The sequence below is a fragment of the Salvelinus alpinus genome, chromosome 14 (genome assembly GCF_045679555.1).
Source record: "Salvelinus alpinus chromosome 14, SLU_Salpinus.1, whole genome shotgun sequence".
NCBI lineage: Eukaryota > Metazoa > Chordata > Actinopteri > Salmoniformes > Salmonidae > Salvelinus > Salvelinus alpinus.
The window spans coordinates 53,833,307-53,852,165 of NC_092099.1; the positions used below are offsets into that span (position 1 = coordinate 53,833,307).

General features: G+C 42.8%; 1 protein-coding gene across 19 annotated transcripts in view; it reads right to left on the reverse strand.

Annotated features, from left to right (window-relative positions):
• The window catches only part of LOC139539080 (nebulin-like), a 104,008-nt gene that overhangs the window by 45,487 nt on the left and 39,662 nt on the right, over positions 1-18,859 (reverse strand). For all 19 annotated transcript variants that reach the window (XR_011667867.1, XR_011667868.1, XM_071341803.1 and 16 more), the window contains 23 exons: positions 17,670-17,774; positions 13,070-13,177; positions 12,468-12,779; positions 12,132-12,335; positions 11,829-11,933; positions 11,560-11,667; positions 11,115-11,426; positions 10,774-10,977; positions 10,523-10,627; positions 10,181-10,288; positions 9,780-10,091; positions 9,428-9,631; positions 9,123-9,227; positions 8,782-8,889; positions 8,369-8,680; positions 3,538-3,642; positions 3,213-3,311; positions 2,913-3,014; positions 2,567-2,674; positions 1,977-2,288; positions 914-1,018; positions 653-757; positions 127-231 (listed from right to left, as the gene is read on the reverse strand). Coding sequence is in view for 17 of the 19 variants with exons in the window: in XM_071341803.1 (XP_071197904.1) it covers positions 127-231; positions 653-757; positions 914-1,018; positions 1,977-2,288; positions 2,567-2,674; positions 2,913-3,014; positions 3,213-3,311; positions 3,538-3,642; positions 8,369-8,680; positions 8,782-8,889; positions 9,123-9,227; positions 9,428-9,631; positions 9,780-10,091; positions 10,181-10,288; positions 10,523-10,627; positions 10,774-10,977; positions 11,115-11,426; positions 11,560-11,667; positions 11,829-11,933; positions 12,132-12,335; positions 12,468-12,779; positions 13,070-13,177; positions 17,670-17,774 (3,753 nt within the window). In the remaining 2 variants the exon portion in view is untranslated. The remainder of the gene's footprint in view (positions 1-126; positions 232-652; positions 758-913; positions 1,019-1,976; positions 2,289-2,566; positions 2,675-2,912; positions 3,015-3,212; positions 3,312-3,537; positions 3,643-8,368; positions 8,681-8,781; positions 8,890-9,122; positions 9,228-9,427; positions 9,632-9,779; positions 10,092-10,180; positions 10,289-10,522; positions 10,628-10,773; positions 10,978-11,114; positions 11,427-11,559; positions 11,668-11,828; positions 11,934-12,131; positions 12,336-12,467; positions 12,780-13,069; positions 13,178-17,669; positions 17,775-18,859) is intronic.

The window sequence follows — 18,859 nt, forward strand, 5'->3', positions numbered from 1 at the left end:
TAGAAATAATAAAATGTATTAATTATTATCTACATTATTAAAATGATATTTTGTATATAAAATTAGACATTTATGCAGATAAGTGTTTCTGTGAAGACCAAGTCCTATGGATGTAGAGTACTTTACCTCACTGATGACCTTGGCGACCTCTCTGCTATGGGCCAGCTGGGGTGTGTCCTCTGAGCCGATGTACTTGCCCTTCTCCGCGTTGAAGGTCTCCTTGTATTTCAGCTTTACAACAGAAGGACATATAGGCACAGGTTATGATCAATTTGAAGGATCCCGCTCAACACAATGTCCTCACATGTTTCTTGAGGTATGGGTCAAAGGCTATCTGAACGAGGTACTCTATCCTACCAGGGTTGCTTCCAAATAATACTTTGAAACAGTGGAAATGTGCATCCAAAAAAGGGGAATATATGTACAATGTCATGATCAAGTATTTGCCCCCCTTTTTTTGTTATTTGTAAACACAGGTTCAATTTATCTAATATTATGTTTTGGTTGAAGATCTGATAACATTCAAGATCAAAAATATGCAAAAATAGAGAAATTCAGAAAGGGGTCAAATACTTTTTCATGGCCCTGTAGTTGTTTTACTTTGGTAAACTTAGCTAAGATAAAATCTAAAGTAGTAAAATAATTCAGTCACATCACTGAGGTTAAAAGCATTGATGGTGGCCAGGATATGCTCAGGACGATCCACGATGTGTGTGTATTTGGCAAAGTTGTCTTTGGCATCCTTCTTGTAAAGCCTCTGCAAAAAGACATTTGAGAGAAAGAAAGACATGGTAAGAATTCACTGAAGGACAGCAAACACATACAGTACTAATGACTGATATGTGAGGAGCAGAATGTGCCCAATGAAACCTAGAACCATACCAACAGCTTGGATACAGATAAAGGAACCTACCTCGTTCATGATCTTCTGGGCATTTCTGACTTTGACGTGATCGACACAATCGGCAGCAACCCATCCACATCCACGGAGCCATTCCATATCAGCCTTGTAGACAACCTGCAGACAGACAGAGGACAGAGTCAGACAAACAATTATTTTACCTAGAGGTATAAAAGGGGGGTGGTGGGAGAGAGAGGGGGGAAGAGAGGGGGAGATAGAGAAGGGGAGAGGGAGAGAGGAGGGGGAGAGAGCGAGAGAGTGAGAGAGAAAGAGAGAGGGGGGAGAGGTAGAGAGAGAGAGGGAGAGAGAGGGAGAGGGGGTAGAGAGAGAGGGAGAGGGGAGAGAGAAAGGGGGAGAGGGGGTGGAGAGAAAGGGAGAGGGGGAGAGAGAAAGAGAGGGGAGGTAGAGAGAGGGAGGGGGGAGGGAGGGAGAGAGGGGGGAGGGAGAGAGAGGGATAGAGATATACACTGAGAGTACAAAATATTAGGAACACCTTCCTAATATTGAGTTGCACCCCCTTTTGCCCTCAGAACAGCCTCAATTCGTCAAGGCATGAACTCTACAAGGTGTCGAAGCGTTCAACAGGGATGCTGGCCCATGTTGACTCCAATGCTCCAATGTGTCAAATTGGGTGGATGGCCTTTGGGTGGTGGACCATTCTTGATACACAATGGAAAATGTTGCATGTGAAAAACCCAGCAGCGTTGCAGTTCTTGACACACTCAAACCAGTGCACCTGGCACCTACTACCATACCCTGCTCAAATGCACTTTAATACTTTGTCATGCCCATTTACCCTCTGAATGGCATACATACATAATCCATGTCCCAATTGTCTCAAGGCTTAAAAATGATTATTTAACCTGTCTCCTCCCCTTCATCTACACTGATTGAAGTGGATTTAACATGTGACCTCAACAAGGGATCAGATTCACCTGGTCAGTCTATGTCATGGAAAGAGCAGGTGTTCCTAATGTTTTGTACACTCAGTGTATATGCATCCTGGAAGCCCTAAAGCATAACGGACATACTGTAATTGTTAAGTTGTGTCAGGTAGGCCTATCTATCTACTCACGTCACTCTGAAGGTCGTAGGCTTTGCGGGCCTGTGTGACATCAGTGGAGTCTGGCAGACAGGTCCAGTTATGTAGACGGGTCCTGTAGTGGTTGTCATTGACCTGGACCTGGCATTTTTTGGCCAGCTCAAAGGACAACATGTCCACTGGCAGATGGAACTTGGTCTTGGACTTGTTGAAGTCCTTCTTATACAGAGCATCACTGGCAATCTTGGCTGAGTTCAGAGCCAGCATGAGCAGAGGGTCATCCTCGACGCAGCGGGCTCCAATGTGGTGGCCAGCCTGCTTGCGATATTCTGCCTTGTATTTGTGCTGTGAAAGAGACACGTAAAGTATCAAAGTGTGCCTTACTGAGTGCAATTTATTTATACATACAGAGACTGCAATAGAGATCTAAGCATTTAGAAATAAAACGGCACTGAGAGAGTGGATGTGTTGAGTCCCTTACACACTCCACAGGATACTAAGAACATTATGTAGTCAATGTTATCTTTATTGGGAGTGAACGGACACTACTGTTCCATTAGATTTAGATGAGATAAGTATCAATGACAACCTGTTTAAATAAAGGAAAACACTGTGATACTCACGTCACTCTGGACTTTATTGTTGTGGATGCACTGCTTGATGGGAACAGCATCTCCGGGCATGAAGAAGCCGGTAGCTTTGACCTTATCCCAGTCCTTGGTGTATAGTTTCTGTGAACAGGAAGATAGATAGAAACGGAGATTACAGAATGTAAAGGTAATATTTTGTGACTACACTACATGTATTAGGAGCATTTTCTTCAGTTTTTCTTTCTTATTTATTTCAAAATAGAAAGTGGAATTCCCCTCTACCTTCATTATTCTTGATGCTTTATTCAGACTGGCAAAGGCACTTTGAGCATTTCAAATGTCTGAGAACTCTGATGTAAAGAAAGAAAAGGTATCTTACCGGATGGAGATTCTTGGCCACCTCTCTTGCTGTTGCCAGTCCTGGGGTGTCTGTGATCGTGTACTTAGTCTTCTCTGTGTGCCACAGTGCACGGTAATTAGCCTGCACAACAACAAAAAATAACACAAAAGCAATTGATTAGTATTGTACTTAATGTCTACTATTCTTGTTGCTTCAACAGTCCAATGTTTTTTTCCTTCGTTGTGATACCTATTATCCACAGAATGTGAGAAGTTCCAAAAACATTGTGATTCTTTCATGTGTTATAACATGTCAGAATTTGCCCATGTCCCGACCCACCTCATTGAGGATATCTGCAGCGTTCTTGGCGCAAACCATGTCGATTCTGTCCACAGGAGCTGTGAACTTCTGCTGATCCAATTTGACACGGTAGCCTCTCTGCAAGACAACATCAACAATGTCTACATCAACAACAACAGTCAAATCAACCATCAATACATGTCATTAAATGTTAACCTGTTTCAGTCCACAAATTTAAAAAAAATCAGGCAGATGACAGACACTTGCTTGCAGGCATATATTACTATATAACTATACTATCATATTATTCTATATATATATATATAATTATTATTACATATATTATATGTTTTAAATTACTTACATCAGCCAGGACTGCTTGGGCGTGTTTCACTTTCAAGACCTCCACAGACTCATGGGGGTTCCAACCACATCCCCTCAGCCACTCCAGATCAGCCTTGTACACAGCCTGGGAAAAGACAACAGGGTGTTTGTATTGGCATAGGGGTCAATGTGTCACTAAACACTGATAGCCTTTCCCAAATATGAATGAACAGAGGGTTAAAAACAACAAAGATATATGGGGTGAGGATGTCCCTGAAATACTTTGAGGTGAATACAGCATGTACAACATATTATCATAACCAACTAATTACAATTTCATACAGGGATAAAAAAAAGGGATGAGAAGTATTTATTAGTATTTATTTTATTAGTACTGTAGAGCAGCCCAGCTCCCGAAGTGACTCTTTACACTGTATGCAAGAATTTCCTTTGTGTTGTCTTAGGAATTCTGCATTATCTCTCCAACCCCCATTCTGTCACACCTCTGGGTAGCAGAGGTTATGTTGTGATAACATCATGCCTCTCTCTCTCTCATCATCCCTAGAATATACCTTGTAATGCTCGTTAATGCTTTTTTAACTTAAGTGCATGCCTTGTATAATGTATTGTTCATTTTACAAAGTAATTAAAAACACATTTAGAATTCCATTCTCAGACCTTTCTTGATTGCCTATTATTGTAACTCAACTATAGTCTCTTGCTTATTGCTAAATCATCTTTATGGGGTCAGATATTCAGTTTAATAGACTTTGATTATATTTACATTTACATTTAAGTCATTTAGCAGACGCTCTTATCCAGAGCGACTTACAAATTGGTGCATTCACCTTATGATATCCAGTGGAACAACCACTTTACAATAGTGCATCTAACTCTTTTAAGGGGGGGGGTTAGAAGGATTACTTTATCCTATCCTAGGTATTCCTTAAAGAGGTGGGGTTTCAGGTGTCTCCGGAAGGTGGTGATTGACTCCGCTGACCTGGCGTCGTGAGGGAGTTTGTTCCACCATTGGGGTGCCAGAGCAGCGAACAGTTTTGACTGGGCTGAGCGGGAACTGTACTTCCTCAGAGGTAGGGAGGCGAGCAGGCCAGAGGTGGATGAACGCAGTGCCCTTGTTTGGGTGTAGGGCCTGATCAGAGCCTGAAGGTACGGAGGTGCCGTTCCCCTCACAGCTCCGTAGGCAAGCACCATGGTCTTGTAGCGGATGCGAGCTTCAACTGGAAGCCAGTGGAGAGAGCGGAGGAGCGGGGTGACGTGAGAGAACTTGGGAAAGTTGAACACCAGACGGGCTGCGGCGTTCTGGATGAGTTGTAGGGGTTTAATGGCACAGGAAGGGAGCCCAGCCAACAGCGAGTTGCAGTAATCCAGACGGGAGATGACAAGTGCCTGGATTAGGACCTGCGCCGCTTCCTGCGTGAGGCAGGGTCGTACTCTGCGAATGTTGTAGAGCATGAACCTACAGGAACGGGTCACCGCCTTGATGTTAGTTGAGAACGACAGGGTGTTGTCCAGGATCACGCCAAGGTTCTTAGCACTCTGGGAGGAGGACACAATGGAGTTGTCAACCGTGATGGCGAGATCATGGAACGGGCAGTCCTTCCCCGGGAGGAAGAGCAGCTCCGTCTTGCCGAGGTTCAGCTTGAGGTGGTGATCCGTCATCCACACTGATATGTCTGCCAGACATGCAGAGATGCGATTCACCACCTGGTTATCAGAGGGGGGAAAGGAGAAGATTAATTGTGTGTCGTCTGCATAGCAATGATAGGAGAGACCATGTGAGGATATGACAGAGCCAAGTGACTTGGTGTATAGCGAGAATAGGAGAGGGCCTAGAACAGAGCCCTGGGGGACACCAGTGGTGAGAGCACGTGGTGCGGAGACAGATTCTCGCCACGCCACCTGGTAGGAGCGACCTGTCAGGTAGGACGCAATCCAAGCGTGGGCCGCGCCGGAGATGCCCAGCTCGGAGAGGGTGGAGAGGAGGATCTGATGGTTCACAGTATCAAAGGCAGCCGATAGGTCTAGAAGGATGAGAGCAGAGGAGAGAGAGTTAGCTTTAGCAGTGCGGAGCGCCTCCGTGACACAGAGAAGAGCAGTCTCAGTTGAATGACTAGTCTTGAAACCTGACTGATTTGGATCAAGAAGGTCATTCTGAGAGAGATAGCAGGAGAGCTGGCCAAGGACGGCACGTTCAAGAGTTTTGGAGAGAAAAGAAAGAAGGGATACTGGTCTGTAGTTGTTGACATCGGAGGGATCGAGTGTAGGTTTTTTCAGAAGGGGTGCAACTCTCGCTCTCTTGAAGACGGAAGGGACGTAGCCAGCGGTCAAGGATGAGTTGATGAGCGAGGTGAGGTAAGGGAGAAGGTCTCCGGAAATGGTCTGGAGAAGAGAGGAGGGGATAGGGTCAAGCGGGCAGGTTGTTGGGCGGCCGGCCGTCACAAGACGCGAGATTTCATCTGGAGAGAGAGGGGAGAAAGAGGTCAAAGCACAGGGTAGGGCAGTGTGAGCAGAACCAGCGGTGTCGTTTGACTTAGCAAACGAGGATCGGATGTCGTCGACCTTCTTTTCAAAATGGTTGACGAAGTCATCAGCAGAGAGGGAGGAGGGGGGAGGAGGGGGAGGAGGATTCAGGAGGGAGGAGAAGGTGGCAAAGAGCTTCCTAGGGTTAGAGGCAGATGCTTGGAATTTAGAGTGGTAGAAATTGGCTTTAGCAGCAGAGACAGAAGAGGAGAATGTAGAGAGGAGGGAGTGAAAGGATGCCAGGTCCGCAGGGAGGCGAGTTTTCCTCCATTTCCGCTCGGCTGCCCGGAGCCCTGTTCTGTGAGCTCGCAATGAGTCGTCGAGCCACGGAGCAGGAGGGGAGGACCGAGCCGGCCTGGAGGATAGGGGACATAGAGAGTCAAAGGATGCAGAAAGGGAGGAGAGGAGGGTTGAGGAGGCAGAATCAGGAGATAGGTTGGAGAAGGTTTGAGCAGAGGGAAGAGATGATAGGATGGAAGAGGAGAGAGTAGCGGGGGAGAGAGAGCGAAGGTTGGGACGGCGCAATACCATCCGAGTAGGGGCAGTGTGGGAAGTGTTGGATGAGAGCGAGAGGGAAAAGGATACAAGGTAGTGGTCGGAGACTTGGAGGGGAGTTGCAATGAGATTAGTGGAAGAACAGCATCTAGTAAAGATGAGGTCAAGCGTATTGCCTGCCTTGTGAGTAGGGGGGAAGGTGAGAGGGTGAGGTCAAAAGAGGAGAGGAGTGGAAAGAAGGAGGCAGAGAGGAATGAGTCAAAGGTAGACGTGGGGAGGTTAAAGTCACCCAGAACTGTGAGAGGTGAGCCATCCTCAGGAAAGGAACTTATCAGGGCGTCAAGCTCATTGATGAACTCTCCAAGGGAACCTGGAGGGCGATAAATGATAAGGATGTTAAGCTTGAAAGGGCTGGTAACTGTGACAGCATGGAATTCAAAGGAGGCGATAGACAGATGGGTCAGGGGAGAAAGAGAGAATGTCCACTTGGGAGAGATGAGGATCCCAGTGCCACCACCCCGCTGACCAGAAGCTCTCGGGGTGTACGAGAACACGTGGGCAGACGAGGAGAGAGCAGTAGGAGTAGCAGTGTTATCAGTGGTAATCCATGTTTCCGTCAGTGCCAAGAAGTCGAGGGACTGGAGGGAAGCATAGGCTGAGATGAACTCTGCCTTGTTGGCCGCAGATCGGCAGTTCCAGAGGCTGCCTGAGACCTGGAACTCCACGTGGGTCGTGCGCGCTGGGACCACCAGGTTAGAGTAGCAGCGGCCACGCGGTGTGAAGCGTTTGTATGGTCTGTGCAGAGAGGAGAGAACAGGGATAGACAGACACATAGTTGACAGGCTACAGAAGAGGCTACGCTAATGCAAAGGAGATTGGAATGACAAGTGGACTACACGTCTCGAATGTTCAGAAAGTTAAGCTTACGTTGCAAAAAATCTTATTGACTAAAATGATATAGTACTGCTGGCTGGTGAAATAGGCTAGCTAGCAGTGGCTGCGTTGTTGACTTTGTTTGAAAGTGTAGCTGGCTAGGTAACCTCTAACTGGCTAGGTAACCTCGACAATTACTCTAGACTACACAATTATCTTGGATACAAAGACGGCTATGTAGCCAGCTAAGATCAAACAAATCAAACTGTTGTACTGTAATGAAATGAAATGTAATACTACCTGTAATACTACCTGTGGAGCAAAGCGGAATGCAACTACTCGCTCCAAACCAAACCGGAAGTGCGTATCGTAGAGGGAGAGGCAATAGAAGTGTTGTTTCTTGTATTATTGTCTTTTGTGTCTTTAGAGGACTGCTTCACCTTAATGTCCCCTTTCCCTTTTCTTCTGTCCTTATTTTGTCCCACTTTGTCCCTTCTTTGTCCCTTCTTCTCTTCTGCCAACTAGACACTCCTTGTTAGCTAGCTAGCTTCTTTCAGGAATGTCCCTAGCAACTGCCTAGCAACAGGTAAACAACTTAGCTAGCTAAGAAAACGGTATAATTTTATGAAAAATTGTTACTTTTTCAAAAGCCTTTCTTCTTTGTTTGCTGCTTGTTTGGTCTCCTATTCAGTTTGCAGTTTTCTTTTGATTTTTTTCCGATGTACTTTACTCTAAAAAAACATTTAAATTTCAATATTTGTAGGAGCTCATCTTTTCAGCTGCTGCTGCTTAATTTGGAACTAGTTGCATATTGCATATATTAGTTGCAGTCTTATTATGGGTTGCATGTGAGGTGTATACAATATGCATTTATATAAAATATTACCCCACTACAGGATCCCTATTAACAGTTGTAAAAGCAGAAGCTACTCTTTCTTGTGTCCAAATATGGTAAAACTCACATCGCTCTGCAGATCATAGGTTTTCCTGGCCTGGACGACATCAGTGGAGTCTGGCAGACAGGTCCAGTTGTGCAGGTGAGTTCTGTAGTTGAAGTCGTTGACCTGGACCTGGCATTTCTTGGCCAGTTCAATGGTCAGCATGTCCACTGGGAGGTGGAACTTGGTCTTGGACTTGTTGAAGTCCTTCTTGTACAGAGCATCACTGGCAATCTTGGCTGAGTTCAGAGCCAGCATGATCAGAGGGTCTTCCTCGACACAGCGGGCTCCGATGTGGTGGCCAACCTGCTTACGGTATCCCTCGTGGTATTTGTACTGAGGGAAAAAAAAGGAGGATCAGAGAGTTATTTCCACTGACTCCATTGAATCAAGTGACCTAAATGAAATGGACGCCGACTTCAGTCATTTTCTCTTACGTCGCTGATGATGTCTCTAGATTTTCTGGCCTTCAGCACAGCGATGGCGTCCTCCTTGATGTGGTATCCCTTAGCCTTGTCGGCATCCCAATCCTTAGTGTATAGTTTCTGTGAAATGGAAAGATTATTGAGTTGGTAAGTCAAATAATAATATCTGGGCATACTGTTATGTGATTATAAACAAAACATGTCTACAGGTTTCTTTATTTGTGTATCTGAATTAATGTCATTATATTGTTGTTGACTGAATCTGTTCATTGCACATACTATAAATAAAACAAAGGAGACATCCATAGTACGTGCCTTGGCAGTGTGCAAAGCGTTCAGTGAAGCAGACTTACGTTGCTGATGGCGATAGCATTAGCCTTGGACAGCACCAGAGAAGGTAGATCATTGTTCAGGTGGATATTGGTCTTCTCAGTATCCCAAACCTCTCTATATTTCCTCTGTGAAAAGCAACAAACACACACAATCAAAGAGTTAATGATAAATCCAACCACTGTTATCGCAGACTAGATCTATATTACACAAAATGTCTATCTCTGCAGTTACCAGAAATGCTTTTTTACAAAGAGACCAAGATAACAGGTCAGGTTTGGCTACTTCAATAGAAGGACACTTCAATGGCTAAAAGCCAAGTACTCACATCACTGAGGATCTCAGCGTTCTGCTTCGACAGGACAACCTCTGGAGAGTCAACAACACTGGTGAACTTGATAGAGCTGGGGGGCTGGCGGTACAGCCTTTCGTTGAGAATAGTTTGGGCATTCTTAGCCTTGATGACATCCACAGAACCCTGGGGCAACCAGCCACACCCTCTGAGCCACTCCAGATCAGCCCTGTACACCGCCTGGAAGGAAGGAACCATGGTTCAGGTAAAGTAATTACTCCTTATGGGATAGTAGTGCAATAGTTGTTTGAACTTCAATGGTTGGTAGGTAGAGTAAGGATCCAGTGATAGCCAAAATGGATTGGACCATGATTCTCTGTGTACTTACGTCACTTTGCAGAGAGTAGACCTTCCTGGCGCGGACAACATCAGTGTTGTCTGGCATGCAGGTCCAGTTGTGCAGTTTAGTTCTGTAGGTGAATTCTTGCATCTGGAACTGGCTTTTCTTGGCCAAGTCGACGGACATCATGTCAAGTGGAATGCTGAACTTGGTCTTGGTAAGGTGGAAGTCCTTCTTGTAGTTAATATCACTGGAGATCCTGGCTGCATTGGCGGCCAGCACAAGCAGAGGGTCATCCTCAACGCATTGGGCTCCAATATGGTGGCCACACTGATTGCGGAAGCCGGCCTTGTACTTGTACTGAAAAAAGAGAGGACTAGCTAAGTATTGTGTTGTGTTTTATGATGGCTGCCTATGCTCATTCAGAGGAGATGGATATACAAACTTACATCACTGATGATCTCTCTGCTCTTCTTGGCATGTTGGACAGCAATGGCATCCTTATCCAGGTGATATCCCTGTCCGATCATCTCGTTAAATCCCTCACGGTAGAGTTTCTGAAATAACACCATTATATATTTAGTGCCCTCATTCGAAGGTACTGTAATTAATTTCTTAAAAATATGATGCAAAAAAAAAAATTGCGCTTGAGAGAGTCAAATCATATAGAGATATAGATTTTTTAGATATATAGAGATATAAAGAGACATAGCTATAGAGAAACAGATAAAACTACATCAACTTGAGTAAATGGAAACAGCTTGAAGGCGTGCAAAGTAAGAAAGACCTACGTTGCTTAGGGTGATTGCGTTGGCCTTGGCCAGCACAAGTTCTGGAAGCTCATTGCCGACGTGGATTTGGACCTTATCAGCCTCCCACTGTTGAACGTACTGGCGCTGAAACATAAGAAAACAACGGCAATGTTATAAGAAAATAATGTATCTCACTATTTTTAATATTAGTCTCTGCATCCTGTGAATCTGAATGTACAGTATGAATACCTGAGTTCAATCTCCCTCCACTCTAGAAAGAAGCATATTACCTTGTCCATTATCTGGGCATTGGCCGTAGCCAAAGCATAAGGCATGTCGTCGGTTGTGGCGGTAAATTTGAAATTGCTTGGGTGCTCGCGATATTTCCTCTCGCTCAGGATCTCGGCGGCCTTCTTGGCTTTCTCAACGTCGATCGAGCCAATAGGGACCCAGCCAGTGCCTCTGAGCCATTCCAAATCAGCCCTGTACACAGCCTGGATTTATATGGGAGCAGCAGAGGGAAAACAATTTGGTAAGAAAGTACATTTCGAAGGTATAATGTTTGTCTTGTCCTGAAATGATAGGTGAGGCCTACCCTCATAACCGTAATGAGTGATCATAATCTACTTACGTCACTATGCAAAGCGTAGACCTTCCTGGCCTGGACGACATCACTGGAGTCTGGCAGACAGGTCCAGTTGTGCAGGCGAGTTCTGTAGTTGAAGTCATTGACCTGCGTCTGGCATTTCTTGGCCAATTCAATGGTCAGCATGTCCACTGGGAGGTGGAACTTGGTCTTGGACTGATGGAAGTCCTTCTTGTACAGAGCATCACTGGCAATCTTGGCTGAGTTCAGAGCCAGCATGATCAGAGGGTCTTCCTCGACGCAGCGGGCTCCAATGTGGTGGCCAACCTGCTCACTGTAGCCAGCCTTGTACTTGACCTAAACGGAAGCAAAAATGTATATACACTTGTACTTTAAATCAACATCACATACATGATGATAATATATTTGCATCAACTCTCGACATTTTTCAAATAATGTGAAAAAAAGATGGAAAATATCCAGCACTCACGTCACTTATGATCTCTCTACCATGCTTGGCAGCTTTGATGGCGATGCAATCGCTTTTCAGGTTATAGCCCTTCTTGTACAACTCCTCTAATTCAGCTTTGTAGAGTTTCTGAAAAGGTATATAGGGACACAGCTTAGAAACAGAGCCAACACATTATTAAGAATCACTAGAACTTTACTAGAGCTTCAGAGGAAGTCTTAGGTTACACAACATTTATTGAATGTGTAATATAGTAATGTATGTAGTGAAGGAAGCAAGAGGGAGCTTACGTTGCTATTGTTGATCGCATTGGCCTTGGCCAGCACAAGTTCTGGAAGCTCATTGCCGACGTGGATTTTGATCTTATCAGCATCCCATTGTGCAACATAGTTGCCCTGAAATAGGAGAAAAAATATGATTATGTTATAAGAAAATAGGAATAAGGTAATATTACATGGGATTTTAATTGTGCATTTGTCAGACCCAAGGACCTTGAAAATAGCTACCAGAAATGCAAGATTGACCATCTAAAGCGATAGACTGAGTGATAGACATTGTTACAAAAGCATCTATGTATTGAACATTTCACCAACCTTGTTTATGATCTCAGCATTAGCCTTGGCCAGCACCATAGGCATGGAGTGCATGTCGGTGGTGTATTTAAGAGAATCTGGTTTCTGCTTGTAGAGGCGATCGCTCAGAATCTCTGCAGCTTTCTTAGCTTTCAACACATCCAGAGAGCCAATGGGGACCCAGCCAGTACCTCTAATGAACTCCATGTCAGCACGGTAGACAGCCTGGGTTGTGGAGAGTATCAATTAACCAACCCACCAAACAAATACACTTACTGTAGATATTTTAAAAAACGTGGAAGTGGGTCATGGAAAAGAAATAAAGCATTTGATATAGTATATTGAGAAGGAGCTTACCTCACTGTGCAGATCGTAGACTTTCCTTGCGTGGACGACATCAGTGGAGTCTGGCAGACAGGTCCAGTTGTGCAGGTGAGTTCTGTAGTTGAAGTCGTTGACTTGGATCTGGTTCTTCTTGCACAACTCAAAGGCCATCATGTCCAATGGGAGATGGAACTTGGTCTTGGACTGATGGAAGTCCTTCTTGTACAGAACATCACTGGCAATCTTGGCTGAGTTAATAGCCAGCATGAGCAGAGGGTCTTCCTCGACACAGCGGGCTCCAATGTGGTGGCCAACCTGCTTGCTGTAGCCAGCCTTGTACTTGTACTGAAATAGATCAGAAGAGAATTTGACTAGACAAGGATGAACTGATTGAACATTCTTTCCTTATAAATCAAAGACATTCCAAGTGTATTTATGCCTGATTTATTCACTTTTCAGGAACTGATTCAGGAATTGATTCAGGAATTCAATTCAGAAATTGTCATTAGTATAGGACTTTAGGACTATAATAATTGGGAAAATGTTCTAAAAATGACATTTACACCACTGATAATTTAGCTTGAGGCTTTGGAGAAAAAAAAATGAATAAAGGGGGACAAAAATACAGTACTCACATCGCTGATAATCTCTCTACCATGCTTGGCAGCCTTGACAGAGATAGCATCGACAGGAAGGTAATAACCCTTCTTGATGGTTTCATCAAATCCTTGTTTGTACAGTTTCTGTAAAAAAAAGGAGAGGGAACAAGCGTTTAAAAAACTGAGTCGCAAAACATTGAAGAGCTTGAGAGACATATAGAGATATAGAGAGATAACGAGATAGAGATATAAAGATATAGAGATACAAAGACAGATATATAGAGATATAGATAACTTTATGGAGATATAAATATACTATATAGAGATATATATATACTATGTAGAGATATAGATATACTATATAGATATACTATATAGAGATACAGAGATAGAATTATAAAGATATAGATATACAGTGAGGGAAAAAAGTATTTGATCCCCTGCTGATTTTGTACGTTTGCCCACTGACAAAGAAATGATCAGTCTATAATTTTAATGGTAGGTTTATTTGAACAGTGAGAGACAGAATATCAACAAAAAAATCCAGAAAAACGCATGTCAAAAATGTTATGAATTGATTTGCATTTTAATGAGGGAAATAAGTATTTGACCCCTCTGCAAAACATGACTTAGTACTTGGTGGCAAAACCCTTGTTGGCAATCACAGAGGTCAGACGTTTCTTGTAGTTGGCCACCAGGTTTGCACACATCTCAGGAGGGATTTTGTCCCACTCCTCTTTGCAGATCTTCTTCAAGTCATTAAGGTTTCGAGGCTGACGTTTGGCAACTCGAACCTTCAGCTCCCTCCACAGATTTTCTATGGGATTAAGGTCTGGAGACTGGCTAGGCCACTCCAGGACCTTAATGTGCTTCTTCTTGAGCCACTCCTTTGTTGCCTTGGCCGTGTGTTTTGGGTCATTGTCATGCTGGAACACCCATCCACGACCCATTTTCAATACCCTGGCTGAGGGAAGGAGGTTTTCACCCAAGATTTGACGGTACATGGCCCCGTCCATCGTCCCTTTGATGCGGTGAAGTTGTCCTGTCCCTTTAGCAGAAAAACACCCCCAAAGCATAATGTTTCCACCTCCATGTTTGACGGTGGGGATGGTTTCTTGGGGTCATAGGCAGCATTCCTCCTCCTCCAAACACGGCAAGTTGGGTTGATGCCAAAGAACTCCATTTTGGTCTCATCTGACCACAACACGTTCACCCAGTTGTCCTCTGAATCATTCAGATGTTCATTGGCAAACTTCAGACGGGCATGTATATGTGCTTTCTTGAGCAGGGGGACCTTGCGGGCGCTGCAGGATTTCAGTCCTTCACGGCATAGTGTGTTACCAATTGTTTTCTTGATGACTATGGTCCCAGCTGCCTTGAGATCATTGACAAGATCCTCCTGTGTAGTTCTGGGCTGATTCCTCACCGTTCTCATGATCATTGCAACTCCACGAGGTGAGATCTTGCATGGAGCCCCAGGCTGAGGGAGATTGACAGTTCTTTTGTGTTTCTTCCATTTGCGAATAATCACAGAAACTGTTGTCACCTTCTCACCAAGCTGCTTGGCGATGGTCTTGTAGCCCATTCCAGCCTTGTGTAGGTCTACAATCTTGTCCCTGACATCCTTGGAGAGCTCTTTGGTCTTGGCCATGGTGGAGAGTTTGGAATCTGATTGATTGATTGCTTCTGTGGACAGGTATCTTTTATACAGGTAAGAAACTGAGATTAGGAGCACTCCCTTTAAGAGTGTGCTCCTAATCTCCGTTCGTTACCTGTATGAAAGACACCTGGGAGCCAGAAATCTTTTTGATTGAGAAGGGGTCAAATACTTATTTCCCTCATTAAAATGCAAATCAATTTATAACATTTTTGACATGCATTTTTCTGGATATTTTTGTTGTTATTCTGTCTCTCACTGTTCAAATAAACCTACCATTAAAATTATAGACTGATAATTTCTTTGTCAGTGGGCAAACGTACAAAATCAGCAGGGGATCAAATACTTTTTTCCCTCACTGTATAGAGATAAAGATATACTGTATAGAGATATAGATATTCTATACAGAGATATAAATATACTATGTAGAGATATATATAATATATAGAGATATAGATATACTATATAGAGATATAAAGATACAGCTATATAGATATAGAAATAGAGATATAAAGACATAGATATATAGATATACTATACAGAGATAGATATACTATACACAAATATAGATCTACTATATAGAGATATAGATAAATATATAGCTATATAGATATTCAGATATAGAGATAGATATATAAATATATATAGAGATATACTATATTGATATATATATATATATAGATATAAAGATATAGCTATAGAGATATAGATATATAGATATACTATATAGAGATATAGATCTACTATATAGATATACTATGTAGAGATATAGATGTAAATATATAGCTATATAGATATAGAGATATAAAGACACAGATATATAGAGATATAAATATATAGAGATGTCGAAATATACTATATAGAGATATAGATACACTATATAGAGATAAATATATAAAGATATATAGAGATAAAGATATAAAGATATATAGAGATAAAGATATAAAGATATATAGAGATAAAGATATAGAGATATAGATGTATAGAGATGTAGATATACTGTAGAGATACATATAAATATAGAGATAGAGATATACAGAGATATAGATATACAGAGATACAGATATATGGAGATATAGCCAGATAGAGATATTGCTATATAGAGATATATAGAGATATATAAAGAGATATAGACATATAGAGATAGAGATATATAGAGACAGAGATACAGATCGAGATACAGTTGAAGTCGGAAGTTTACATACATCTTAGCCAAATACATTTAAACTCAGTTTTTCACAATTCCTGACATTTAATCCTAGTAAAAATTCCCTGTTTTAGGTCAGTTAGGATCACCACTTTATTTTAAGAACGTGAAATGCCAGAATAATAGTGGAGAGAATTATTCCCTTGGCTGAGAATTATTATTTATTTCTCATCACATTCCAAGTGGGTCAGAAGTTTACATACACTCAATTAGTATTTGGTAGCATTGCCTTTAAATTGTTTAACTTGGGTCAAACGTTTCGGGTAGCCTTCCATAAGCTTCCCACAATAAGTTGGGTGAATTTTGGCCCATTCCACCTGACAGAGCTGGTGTAACTGAGTCAGGTTTGTAGGCCTCCTTACTCGCACACGCTTTTTCAGTTCTGCACACAAATTTTCTATAGGATTGAGGTCAGGGCTTTGTGATGGCCACTCCAATACCTTGACTTTGTTGTCCTTAAGCCATTTTGCCACAACTTTGGAAATATGCTTGGGGTCATTGTCCATTTGGAAGACCCATTTGCAACTAAGATTTAACTTCCTGCCTGATGTCTTGAGATGTTGCATCAATATATCCACATAATTTTCCATCCTCATGATGCCATCTATTTGGTGAAGTGCACCAGTCCCTCCCGCAGCAAAGCACCCCCACAACATGATGCTGCCACCCCCGTGCTTCACGGTTGGGATGGTGTTCTTCGGCTTGCAAGCCCCCCCCTTTTTCCTCCAAACATAACGATAGTCATTATGGCTAAACAGTTCTATTTTTGTTTCATCAGACCAGAGGACATTTCTCCAAAAAGTACGATCTTTGTCCCCATGTGCAGTTGCAAACCGTTGTCTGGCTTTCTTTATGGCGGTTTTGGAGCAGTGGCTTCTTCCTTGCTGAGCGGCCTTTCAGGTTATGTCGATATAGCACTCGTTTTACTGTGGATATAGATACTTTTGTACCTGTTTCCTCCAGCATCTTCACAAGGTCCTTTGCTGTTGTTCTGGGATTGATTTGCACACGTTCATCCCTAGGAGACAGAACGCGTCTCCTTCCTGAGCGGTATGATGGCTGTGTGGTCCCATGGTGTTTATACTTGCGTACTATTGTTTGTACAGATGAATGTGGTACCTTCAGGCGTTTGGAAATTGCTCCCAAGGATGAACCAGACTTGTGGAGGTCTACAATTTTTTTCTTTTGATTTTCCCATGATGTCAAGCAAAGAGGCACTGAGTTTGAAGGTAGGCCTTGAAATACATCCACAGGTACACCTCCAATTGACTCAAATTATGTCAATTAGCCTATCAGAAGCTTCTAAAGCCATGACATCATTTTCTGGAATTTTCAAGCTGTTTAAAGGCACAGTCATTTTAGTGAATGTAAACTTCTGACCCACTAGAATTGTGATACAGTGAATTATAAGTGAAATAATCTGTTTGTAAACAATTGTTGGAAAAATGACTTGTGTCATGCACAAAGTAGATGTCCTAACCGACTTGCCTAAACTATAGTTTGTTAACAAGAAATTTGTGGAGTGGTTGAAAAATGATTTTTAATGACTCCAACCTAAGTGTTTGTAAACTTCTGACTTCAACTGTATATAAAGAGATATAGATATATAGACATAAAGAGATATATAGATAAAGATATATAGAGAGATATAAAGATATATAGATATATAAATAAAGAGATATAGATATATAGATATAGCTATAGAGATATAAATAAAACTAGATCAACTTGAGTGAATGAAAACAGCTCGAGGTAAAGTAAGGAGGACTTACATTGCTCATGGTGATCGCATTGGCCTTGGCCAGCACAAGTTCTGGAAGCTCATTGCCGACGTGGATTTTAATCTTATCTGCATCCCATTGTTCAACATACTGCCGCTGAAATATGAGATAAACATTGCTATGTTATAAGAAAATAATAATAATAACAATAATACATGTCATTATTTTGCACTTTTCTCAGGCTCACAGACACATAAGAAAAGCTAACGGAAATGTAAGTCTGAGTGACAGACATAGTTAAGAAAGCATCTATGTATTACACTGAAAAAAATAGCAACAATTTCTAAGATTTTACTGAGTTACGGTTCATATAAGGAAATCAGTACATTTAAATACATTCATTAGGCCCTAATCTATGGATTTCACATGACTGGGAACACAGATATGCAACCTTTGGTCACAGATACCTTACAAAAAAGGTAGGGGCATGGATCAGAAAACCAGTCAGTATCTGGTGTGAAGCCCATTTGCCTCATGCAGCGCGGCACATCTCCAACGCATAGAGTCAATCAGGCTGTTGATTGTGGCCTTTTGGAATGTTGTCCCACTCCCCTTCAATGGCTGAGCGAAGTTGCTGGATATTGGTGGAAACTGGAACACGTCGATCCAGAGCATCCCAAACATGCTCAATGGGTGACATGTCTAGTGAGTATGCAGGCCATGGAAGAACTGGAACATTTTCAGCTTCCAGGAATTGTTTACAGATCCTTGTAACATGGGCCGTGCATTATCATGCTGAAACATGAGGTGATGGCAGTGGATGAACGGCACAACAATGGGCCTCAGGATCTCGTCACGGCATCTTTGTGCATTCAAATTGCAATCGATAAAATGCAATTGTGTTCGTTCATCCATGAAGAGCACACTTCTCCAGCGTGCCAGTGGCCATCGAAGGTGAGCATTTGCCCACTGATGTCAGTTACAACGCTGTACTGCAGTCAGGTCAAGACCCTGGTGAGGATGACGAGATGAGCTTCCCTGAGATGGTTTCTGACAATTTGTGCAGAAATTCTTCGGTTGTGCAAACCCATAGTTTCATCAGCTGTCTAGGTGGCTTATCTCAGACCATCCCGCAGGTGAAGAAGCTGGATGTGGAGGTTCTGGACTGTCGTGGTTACACATGATCTGCGGTTGTGAGGCCGGTTGGACGTACTGCCATATTCTCTAAAACGAAGTTGGAG